Source organism: Mustela nigripes, chromosome 15, assembly GCF_022355385.1.
Source record: "Mustela nigripes isolate SB6536 chromosome 15, MUSNIG.SB6536, whole genome shotgun sequence".
Classification (NCBI taxonomy): domain Eukaryota; kingdom Metazoa; phylum Chordata; class Mammalia; order Carnivora; family Mustelidae; genus Mustela; species Mustela nigripes.
Genome location: NC_081571.1, coordinates 72,361,212 through 72,373,037, shown reverse-complemented (window position 1 = coordinate 72,373,037; position 11,826 = coordinate 72,361,212). Strand labels below are relative to the sequence as shown.

Sequence of the window (11,826 nt, the reverse complement as noted above, 5' to 3'; positions counted from 1 at the left end):
TTTTTTTTCTTTTTTCAATTTTTAGATCTACTAGTTTGTTGGGTAGAAGGCTTCCTTCTACCCTACAAAGAGACTCACACTCCCAATTAATAAAATTAACACTAGGTGTATAGCAAATTGTTTTTAACAGACATCTACGCTGATTAACTGATCTTAAAGCTGTTTTGTCTTAAATTTCCTTTGTCTAATGAGAGAACTTAATTTCACTTCCCTTTCACGTTCACACAGGTGGCTTATACCAGTAGAAAAATACTCTTCAGTGCTACTGTAGGGCTTACGGGGAACCTCTTCTGTGGTACCAGAACCCGTTCAAACACCACTCTGAAACCCAGTGCTTCTCTTCCCGCTGGTGTGGCCTTGTAGAGGAAGGGCCTACACAACACAACTCTACCGCTCTCTTTGCTCAAAAACAAAACAAAGAAACCTAAACAAAAGGGTAAACGTTTATTTGGAGTTAGTTTTCTGGTGGTGATATTAAGGCCCTTCAAGCAGAGTTCAGGAGCTCCTGTATGGCTGCCTGCTGCTCGGGACTGAGCTGTGCTATGCACTCGGTCCACAATCCTCCAGAAGTCTAGGAAAAAACAGTTTCAGAAATTTAGATTCAGTGAAATGGTCATTTAGAAGCACTGTACTAACCATCATTAGGTAGACTGTAATAATGCCAAATACTTTCTTTCAAGGTAGAGTAGTTTCATGAGTATCCTTATAAAAGCAAGAAATCTGTTCATATCTTTAAAGTTCATTTACACGAAGTTTTCTTCATTTAGTCTGATCTGATAAACCTATACTTGGTAGAGGACACAGTCAAGTAAACAACAAGTAAGAATTTGGGGAGCACAAATCATTTAAAAGACTTTGGTAGATGACAGCTTACTTACTATTCAAATCTCATCCTTTTTTTCTTCAGACAATGCAAAAAAAACCCTACATGAGTATGTGCTAAGCACCAACCGGAAGATTCAAAATGTCTCAGGTTTAGGACAAATGTTTTAGTGCTAACAAAAAAAGTAAGAACACACAGACCATATATTAATTAATTTGAGCCTTGAAGATGAGAGAATATAAAAATGAAATTGGGTGGGGGGCGCCTGGGTGGCTCAGTGGGTTAAAGCCTCTGCCTTCGGCTCAGGTCATGATCTCAGGGTCCTGGGATCGAGCCCCACATCGGGCTCTCTGCCCAGCGGGGAGCCTGCTTCCTCCTCTCTCTGCCTACTTGTGATCTCTGTCTGTCAAATAAATAAATAAAATCTTAAAAAAATTAAAAAAAAAAAAGAAAAAAAAACACACCTGGGTACCTATTTCTAATACAGAAGAAAGGAAAAAAAAAAGCCCCCACACCAAAACCAAAACACCTCTCAAAAACTATATTATTGCCCCTTCCACAATTTCAGCAAAACAGCTTACCTGTACTTGACGAACTACATTAGCCAGACGTTTGGCACAAGGATCTTCATGTTTAATTGCTTCATGCATTTCTCCTTCTGCAATTATACTGAATATTTTGGGCAGATTGGTATTGTTTGGGCCAAGAACGATGGGGTGATTACTGCCCAAAGAGAAGAAAGCCATTAAAAATGAAAATTATAAGGAGAAATCACTCAAGCACTCATACTTTCCTACATCCTTCCTCCAACATAGAATTTTGTTACACAATTTTGTTCTGATTATGCATTCACTAAAGTCATATTCAGTGGGAGGAAAACCAGTTGATTTTATTTATTAGCTCTTTAGTGTCTTGCCATGTAAATCAGGAAAAATACTCGGCTCATTTCTTAATTTGTTTTAAGGGGCAAGGAATAGAATGTTCAAAGTGCTTTATAAATAATTTGTGACTTAGTTAAGGAAAAAAAGATTACTAAGAATAACAGTTTCTTAACACTATTTTTATTTGTATGTGGCAAAATGGTTTCCAAATAAATTTGAAGTTTAAAAGGATTTAGGGGCATTTCAAGAGTATGTTGGGAAATAAACTTTACGCGAGTTTAATGGAAAGAAACATGATAGTGAATTTAACTAGAATTCTAGCCTTTCATTAAGAGACTTTCAGAATAGTCATTTCCAAGGGAGAGGATCCAAGAGCATAACGGAGAACTGGTGGCTTCAGAGGCAGGAGCAGATAAGGAGTGTACAGTCTCCAGGATGGCTATCACATCCCCTAATGACAGTTCTCCGTGGGAACACTCAAACACAGCATTTGTGTGAACAAGAACTTAAAAAGGCATGAAGGACTATGCCCACTGGCCTATTTCTACAACTTCTAAGAAAGGAGTGGTTGTAGTCCTTAAGAGTTATTCATGAATAAAAACAGTAGTTAACAGCAACAGAGCCTATATCTGATAAATATTTAAAAGACAGGGGCGCCTGGGTGGCTCAGTGGGTTAAAGCCTCTGCCTTCGGCTCGGTCATGATCCCAGGGTCCTGGGATCGAGCCCCACATCGGGTTCTCGGCTCAGCAGGGAGCCTGCTTCCCCCTCCCCTCCGCCTGCCTGCCTCTCTGCCTACTTAAATGATCTCTCTCTCTGTCGAATAAATAAATGAAATCTTAAAAAAAAAAAAAAAAATTGGAAGACAGACACCAAAGAACACGCCCTGGATGTGATAGCTTCCATGGCTTCCAGGTTGTTGCAATTCTTAGATATACTCATGAACACAAAATAGCATCAATAATGCCAGAGCCTGGGGCCAGATCTTGATTTCTGGTTCGGAATACTTTCCTTACACCACTGATTCTTGAATTCCCTCCCCTGCCAAATACCAGAATTTTAGAGGGTCAAATAATGGCCCTATCAACATTCTTCGATCTCATTCCACTAGTATGTGATATATGTCAATTACACCTTAGTAAAGCTGAAATTTAAAAAAAATCTAAAGCAGGGTGCCCAGGTGGCATCTGCCTCTGGCTCAGGTCACGATCCCAGGATCCTGGGATTAAGTCCCGCATTGGGCTCCTTGCCGAGCAGGGAGCCCACTTCTCCCCCTGCTTGTGCTCTCTCTATCAAATAAATATCTTAAAAAATAAGAATCTAAAACCAAATAAACAAAAAACCCCAGATAAATGGGGAGGGTGACAATACTAAAAGGGAATCTTCTTATAACATTATATTCTACAATGCCTCAACTGCTGAATTTAATTCCATAAAGAGTCAAAATTAGATCTAACTGTAAGGCAGCATTAACTGTGATATGGATTAACATGATTTATAAAGACAACATTATTAGAAACCTATACATCTAAGGGCTATGCACAGGAAACACTGTTTCATAAAAAGAGGAAGAAAATACGGTCTAATTTGTCCTTTTTCTTACCTTTCAATCAAATCACACAAATAATTAAAAGTCTGAACAGCTTCTTCTTTATCTTCATGTAGTGGAAGCCAGGACAACCAGTGTGGCAGCACTTCTTCAACATTCACACAGTCAGGCTTGAACTTCATAATTTTCCCTACTGCTGAAATGCAGTTCTCTGTAGCATTGACATTTTCTTTGGTCTTAGAATCAGCAGACTGAATAACTCTTACCAGCAGTGGAAGTGCTTCTAAAATAGGCAATTGCAAGGAGGTCAGTTAAAACCTCACAGTTCATGCCAATATTTTTTTTAATCTATGGCCCCATTATCGATTACAGTGAAGAATCAGTAAGGTGTAAGGCATACTGTGTCATTTTGGCGACAGAACCAGACCCAGTGAGGAAAGGCAGGCTGCCCCCAACCTGGAGCACCAGCACTCACTCTACTGAAGGAGACCCTACGAGGTCAAGGTCAGGAGCCTCCAGATTTATACTCCCGACCACTTACTTCAGCTTTAAAAAGCCTCCAGCTATATTCCTGTGCTACCCCTACAGGGATCCCAGTATGTCTGGAAAGTCCTATGCTCGGGGCACCTGGGTGGCTCAGTGAGTTAAGTGTCTGACTTCGGCAGAGATCATGATCTCAGGGTCCTGGGATCAAGCCCCCTCATCGGGCTCTGTGCTCAGTGCAGAGTCTGCTTCTCCTTCTCCCTCTGTCCCCACCCCGGCTCATGTGTGCTCTCACTCTCTCAAATTGATAGAATCTTAAAAAAAAATTAAAAATAAAAACGTCCTCTCCTACAGCTGGGGCGTAAACCCCAAACCCGAAATGAACTGTGCTCTGGAGGACGTGGTGGAGAGGCTCAGACTCCACTCAGACTTCGTTTCCGTTTCTAGAACAAAGAGGGCAATTCGTATGCACCAAAGGTGACAAGTTTGAGAAAGGGAAGGAGAATACAGCAAAAATGCAATATAATGTTTGGGGGCGTGGAAGAGAACTAAGAAGTGATTAAGAGAGTGCCTGGAAACAAACAAACAAACGTACCTGTACAAAAGGGACGGTAGTTATCTCCACCGTACTGCGCCATGACTCCCAAGCCATATGCAGCTGCTTGCCTGACTTCCGGGCTGTTGTCACACACGTATTGGAGCATCGGCCTTAAGAAATATTCTGCATATTTAAACGAGGCTGGACTACAGTGTTCTATGACATCATCAAAGATGCACAATCCCCATTGTCTGTCTGGCCATGGTCTATGTGGACACTATAAAAGAGAGAATCTTTTAAGCTTTGAATACCGGAGTATGTAAAAAAATGTAAACAAAACAAAAACAAAAACAAAAAAACCCAAAACACTATTGACTATTAGCTTACACGGATATTCCTGATACAGGCAATGAAATACAACACAGTAATAATCACTTCTTGTGAATAACAATCTTCAACTTACAACAGAGATTTAATGAACTACAAGTTTAAAAGACTCTAGGAAATTTTTCTATAGAATCTCACAATCTCACATTAGCACATACCAGGAAGAACCAGCAGCAGCAGTAGCAGCAACTATGTACATTTGCTTCATAAAAAAGATAATGATAATGCTGTCTTTAAGAAACAACAAGAAAGGGACACCTGGGTGGCTCAGTTGGTTAAGCATCTGCCTTCGGCTCAGGTCATGATCCCAGCATCCTGGGATCGAGTCCCACACTGGGCTCTCTGCTCAGCGGGGAGCCTGCTTCTCCCTCTCCCTGCTGCTCCCCCGCCTTGTGCTCACTCACTCACTCTTGCTCTCTCTTTGACAAATAAATAAATAAATAAAATCTTTAAAACAAAAACAAAAAAACAAGAAAAAGCTGCGGACAGGTTTTAATTTTATGTACCCATTCAACAGGCTAAGTCACATGTACCTCAACTTTTTAAAAAACGTGCTGCACTACTAAATACAAAGCAAAAGTAAAAGCCAAAGCAAGGCAAACTTCTACTGATTGCTTTTCATGCATATTTTAAAAACTGAATACATAAGGCCATCATCTACAGTGTATGATGGCTGGTTGTACGTAACAAGGATTTTAACTGCATCCTCTAGGGTCCACCAAAATAAGTAATAATTTTATTAATTTAGCAGGGCACACATAACCTCAAATAATGAAAAGTCATTTGTAGGTCCCTGGAATGCACTGTAATTTAACTGAACTACGGAGAACCTCATTAGCAAACCTTAGGCATGTATTAAATGAGAAAGTACTAAGGGCAATGCAATAAACTTGACAAAATTAAAGATGTACTCTGGAAGCTCTCTAGGATTTCTAAGATCCATTTTAACCTAAAAGTGTGTTTTCAAAAGCTGAACTGAAAACATCCCAGGCAACTATCTAAAATAACTATCAGAGAGAGGCAACACTTACAATTAGGTTGACAATTAACGGAAGCAGCTGTTCAAACCACGGTAACACCTTTTCCTTGTAGCTACTGAATATTGAGTGTAAAATGTCTGACACTTTGGTCAGAATATAAACATCATTATCATCCTAAAAACAAAAACACACACAACATCCATATGCATTAAAAAGTTATCTCCACTATGACAGTTACATTTATTTTTAAAAATTTAAGATGTGTAGAAAACTCAATTTGTCATCATTTTCTTAAGGGCACAGCAGGAGTCTGCAGTCTGCGCTTACGCTGTTGACTGGGGGTGGCATCTCCTACCCGCCCAGAAAGAGAAGGTGTGGGCAAGTACTATGCTTATTCCAAAGAGTTTTCTTGAAATGGACTTAAGTTTCAAAGTTCTGAGAGTGTTTTTTACTTCAGTACTCTTTTTTGTTTTCTGCAAGAATGTTTCTAACCCGGGAGTAGACTGGCGAGACGTGGGTTCAGTTACTCACAAGCTGCGGCTGTCAGCATGTGAGGCCCCTGCACAGCAAGGGGCTGACTGGTCTACCAGGATGGCTACAGGCCGCACTCTGGGCCCTGAACACACAGCACAAACAGATTTCATGGCATCAAGTGACTGGATGAGGAGAGAACTGGCCAACAAGCTAAAGACGACTGACTTACGTCAACCACTCTGTGTGTTATCTGTGATAAAATCTGTATTCTGTGGTCCGGGAGAAAAACAACTGATGTCACAGAAAGATCGAGCTGTCAGCCCTAGACCGTCAACAGGGTGTGGCTTAGATAGTCATTCAACACCTGATCTGAGCTCACTCTAATCTTTAAAGTGCTAAAAGCACCAAATAAAAAGTTGTTCAGGGGTACATAAAAGAAATAGCCGGGGAACATCGAGCATTGCTCTGTGCGAGGTACGGCCACAAGACCTTCCCCCAGCGTCCCAACCACAATCAGCTAACTTCAGTTACTTCTTCTCTAAATTAGTAAGTGCAACACATGTCAGAGTCTTCTGCTAAAAATTACTGATAATTACCATCAGAATGACAAGTCAGATGAATCAGAAACTTAAGCATTTAAAATCGTCCAGATGCAAACGATCATAGAAATTAGGTTCCGAAGGGAGTGATTTACCTCATCTTGCAGTGACTCTTCCACCTGCTCATCGTAGTCTTCATCTTGTCTTTTAACTAAAACACACCCAAATAAATGTCTTTGTAAATGCTGCCAGAATGGTCAAGGATCACATTCGGAAATAAAAGCGCGGAAAACTTACCTTGCCGCAGTTCTTGATTTTTAAAATGCTCTTCGAGTTTAGCTTTCAATATTCCTCCCAATTCTTCAAAATGTTCATTATTAAGGCATCCATCTCCCATGACTTCAATGCACTACAATGGAATTGGGTCAAGAAAGCAAGCCATGGGATTCAAGGGTTTTAGAGTCACTAGTTAAATTCCACTAAGAATCACACATGCAAAGGGGTGCCTGGGTGGCTCAGTTGTTAGGCATCTGCCTTTGGCTCAGGTCATGATCCCAGGGTGCTGGGACTGAACCCCACATTGGGCCCCCTGCTCAGCGGGAAGCCTGCTTCTTCGTCTCCCACTCCACCTGCTTGTGGTTCCCTTTCTCACTGTCTGTCCAATAAATAAAATCTTAAAAAAAAAAAAAAAGAAGAAGAAAAAGGATCACATGGAGCATGAGAAAAATTCACTAAGCCAGTACCCTGGAAGACTAATGACTGACTGAGTAGAAAATGCATGGTGTGTGTGTGTTACAATGACAGTACTTCAAAGAAAAAAACTTAAACAATGTTTTTATATGAAGCAGATCCTGAGCAGGTCTTAATTAAATGTCAGGCATTACTGCTAGGTGCTGAGGTCTCGAAGATGGAGCAGAACACCCAGCCTCTGCGGAGCTCCATCAGCACGCAGACTCTGCACAGACCCAGCTCGAGAAAAAGGGCACGCGTGTGCTGGGAGGGCAGGCACTACAGCTTCGGGGGGGGGGGGGGCACATGCAAAGGCCCAGCAGCATGCATTCTTTGGAAAAAGAAGTCAAGTCAAAGTGCAGGAGGGTAAGTGGGGACAAGTAAAGAAGACGAAAACTTTCAAAACGAAGTGTGAAGCAGGCCATGGAGCTGACCAAGAAATACAAGAAGGGAAGTGACAAGTAACAAGCAAGTTCATGTTTGAGAAAAGCAGCATGAACTGAGAGGGAGAGAAAGGACAGAGACTTCTGGAACAGACCAAGTAAGGCTATCTCGGCCCAAAGACACAGGCAGTGGGAACAGCAGAGAATAGGACCAAGTAGGTGTGGGCTGGAAGTGAGCCAAGATTCTGCAGCTGGATGATTAGGTAAGTGAGGGGAGAAACTAAGCAAGACTAGACTATAAGAGCAGCTACTCTGAAGAAAAAAAAAAACAAAAAAACAAAAAAACACAAAACCAAAAGCGTTAAACTAAAAAAGAGGATTAAACATTTTCAGTAAATAATCTGTGATAGCACAAAAAGATTCAATCTTATTTATTTAGCTAGACTAATAAATGAAAACACACCTTATATGTGTTTTTAAAAGAAAAATACTTACCTTTGCAAAAGAATGCATTATTTCTGAGAGGACATCTGAATCTGGTTCTGTGCCAATGGCCTTGATTAGAGCATCGCACATAAAATGCCACATCTGTGTGAGATACTCAGGGCCACGAACTCTCGCACATTCCAGGAGAAGAGGCATGGATTCTGCTGCTGCCACTCGAACACGTTTTGTTGTTAAGGAAACATAATCACTATTCTTAGATACACTTACTGTAATGGCTATCCTCAAAAGATGGCTCAATCCCTTTGCTTATGTAAACATTAAAGTGCTCACTGAGCACCAGGTAACCTGTTTATCCCAGACTGCTTCCCAGGAGCTTGTGGTAAGCTGAACATGTGTACAAACCAGACATCTCCCTACCCGTATGACTTATCGCCCATCTTTTCCGTCATCTACAATACAGCAGCAATGAGTCTCAGATGTGGAAGGATCTGGGATCCTTAGAGCCTATCTCGAGATGTTCCTATCCCAAAACTTTAGGCAATATAGGTTTCTAATAAAAGCAACCAAAGCTATGATTCTCCCGGGAAAACGAATGAGGATCTCCACCTGTCAGAGCCTTTTCAGTTTTCATCGAAGAGTAAATGCCCCTCCCTATCTAATATCATTTGTAAAAGAAGGTTCGGAGACTTCCTCTTAAAAAGACTTTTTTGTCCTCCGGCATCATGTTAAGTGTCTGTTGGGCAAAAGCTGTCATTTGTAAAGGATGGGACTGCATGAAGAACGACAACAAAGGGAACCTAGAGTCAGGCAAGTCTGTTTGGGTCTGGACTCAAACACTGTTGGGCTGTCCTTTTAAAAAAATCCATCTATGAAATTTGTGTGTGTGTGTGTGTGTGTGTGTGTGTGTAAAGGCCATAAAAATGTTTCTATATGTATGAATTATTATTATCACATTGGAAAGAAAAGATTTAACATGCAGATTTATCAAATGTTTCTCCCCAATGTAAAACCACACAAAATTCTGAGTCTCTAACCTATTAAGAAAGGTCTTAAGTTTCTTAACATCATCCCAAGATATTTGAGAAAAGTAGCAATTACATATATAACCACAAACATTTGCTTATAAAATATCAATCCTTAAAACCTGTCAGAGGTTCATAGAAAAAGCTGTCAATTAGAAGTTAAGACCTAACATTTCCTTTTTCATGCTTTTGGCCCAAGCAAAAACCATGAAACTAAAGCACATGCAAAAAACGAAGTTTATCTATAGTTAGTGCAAACAGTAACAGTGATGTACGCTGCAGTTAACACAAAGTCTAATACTTGAACAAGCTACAACTGAACTAATACTAGAAAAGTTATGCGTTCAAAAATTGTAGGATATCATCGTGGAAATAAAATTTCAGTAGAGGGACCATCAGTTTGACAACCTGTTCAGTATATTCCACAAAGCCTTCCTTCAACTCTTTAGCATAGCAAACCTGCAAACAAAATATCGGAAAAGAAATCAAGATCCATGTTAGTTTTTAAGTATTAATGCTTATTAAATAGAATCATAAGGACCACAGAATGCTGAATCCGGACTAGAGATGTATTCAGAGCTGCATGCAGCGGGTGCCTGGGTGGCTCAGTTCGTTAAGTGTCCCACGCCCCATTTCAGCTCTGGTCAAGATCTCAGGATCCTGAAATCAGGCCCTGTGTCAGGCTCTGTGTTCAGTGTGGAGTCCCACCGAGAGGCCCTCTTCTCCTTCCCCTGCTCACTCACTCTCGCTCTCAAATAAATAAATGAACAATATCTTAAGAAAAAAGAAAAGTGGCATGCAGGACTGTGAAGGGTATTTGGAAAACACAAATATAAATGTAAAAAAGAACTGTAAAATGCGCAAGGGCCATGGCGTGACTGCAGTATACACTGTCCTTCAAAGGTTCAAACACCACTCGTTTTAGTTCTTGTGCATGGGAGAATTTTGCATAAGTTTCGGCACTGTGAGAAACTTCAAACAAAAATGTATCAATTAACGAAAAATAATTTAAAAAGATAAGGGGCACCTGGGAGGCTCAGCTGGTTAAGTCACTGCTTTCAGCTCAGGTCAAGATCTCAGGGTCCTGGGACTGAGCCCCACACTGGGCTCCCTGCTGGGTAGGGAGTCTGCTTCTCCCTCTTCCGCTGCCCCTCTTCCGCTTCTCCCTCTTCCGCTGCCCCTCTCCCTGTCTGTGTGGGTGCGAGTGCTCTCTCTCAAATAAATTTTAGAAATCTTGGGGAAAAAAAAAAAGATATAGGGGTGACTGGGTGGCTCAGTCGGCCGAGAGTCTGACTCTTGATCTCAGGGTCCGGAGATAGATCTGTGTCGGACTACGAGCTAAGTGTTGAGTTCGTTACGGTTCTCTCTCCCTCTCCCTTTGCCTCTCCTCCACGCTCATCCTCTCACTCTAAACTGTAATGGTGGCATATCATTTACTTTGTAAATCTGCCAACTGGCTTGTTATTTTGTATTTTTTAAAATAATTATTTCAGGGCGCCTGGGCAGCTCATTCAGTTGAGCTTCCAGCTCCTGGTTTCAGCTCGTCACCCCCACTTTGGGATCTGTGCTCAGTGGGGAGTCTGCTTGAGTAGTTTCTCTCTCAAATAATCATTCTTAAAAAAGAAATAATTTCGGCACCGAAACAGAAAAACAGTGCTGTCTGCTTACTTACTTATTCAGAGACAGAGCACCTGTTCCCAGGGACTGTGGGGTGGAGGAGTGGGGTGGCTGAGAGTGGGAGAGAGAGAATCCCACGCAGGCTCCACGCCCAGGGCAGAGTCTCATGCAGCTCCCTCTCACCCCTCAGACCCTGTCCTGAGCTGAAACCAAGAGCTGGATGCCCAAATGACTAAGCCACCCAGGTGCCCCAAACAGTGCTGTTTTAAAAATAATTGTTTCTTTACTTTCTTCCACTACATTAAAAGATCTGATCATTTTGTTCAGAGATGTGACATTTGTAACTGCTCTCTGCTTGAGAGATGCCACAAAAATCCAAGATGTTCATAAATTATGGACATTAAATGTTCATAAAATATAGTAAGTACTCATAAGCTAAGTTTAGGAAATACAAGTTTAATGAATTAGAAAACACAACAACAGTCCTTTATTAGTACACGATAAAATGTAAGCAATTAACTTTTATTTAGGCTTATTTAATTGCTTAATTTATTATCCAAAACCATAATTTTAAAATTCTTTTAAAAATATATTGTTGGGGCACCTGGGTGGCTCAGTGGGTTGAAGCCTCTGCCTTCAACTCGGGTCATGATCCCAATCCCAGGGTCCTGGGATCGAGCCCCATGTCTGGCTCTCTGCACGGCGGGGAGCCTGCTTCCTCCTCTCTCTCTGCCTGCCTCTCTGCCTACTTGTGATCTCTGTCAAATAAATAAATAAAATCTTAGGGGCGCCTGGGTGGCTCAGTGGATTAAGCCGCTGCCTTCGGCTCAGGTCATGATCTCAGTGTCCTGGGATCGAGCCCCGCATCGGGCTCTTTGCTCAGCGGGAGCCTGCTTCTCTCTCTCTCTCTGCCTGACTCTCCGCCTACTTGTGATCTCTCTCTCTGTCAAATAAATAAATAAAATCTTAAAAAAA

General features: G+C 41.4%; 1 protein-coding gene across 1 annotated transcript in view; it reads right to left on the bottom strand.

Moving 5' to 3' along the window:
- Positions 1-425: 425 nt before the first annotated feature.
- Positions 426-11,826, bottom strand: part of IPO5 (importin 5) — a 42,520-nt gene continuing 31,119 nt past the window's right edge. The window contains exons 18-26 of the mRNA XM_059378176.1: positions 9,597-9,693; positions 8,261-8,433; positions 6,951-7,062; positions 6,809-6,864; positions 5,692-5,814; positions 4,331-4,550; positions 3,307-3,535; positions 1,405-1,546; positions 426-571 (exon numbers count right to left, since the gene is read on the bottom strand). Of these exons, the coding sequence (XP_059234159.1) occupies positions 485-571; positions 1,405-1,546; positions 3,307-3,535; positions 4,331-4,550; positions 5,692-5,814; positions 6,809-6,864; positions 6,951-7,062; positions 8,261-8,433; positions 9,597-9,693 (1,239 nt within the window). The 3' untranslated portion in view covers positions 426-484. The remainder of the gene's footprint in view (positions 572-1,404; positions 1,547-3,306; positions 3,536-4,330; positions 4,551-5,691; positions 5,815-6,808; positions 6,865-6,950; positions 7,063-8,260; positions 8,434-9,596; positions 9,694-11,826) is intronic.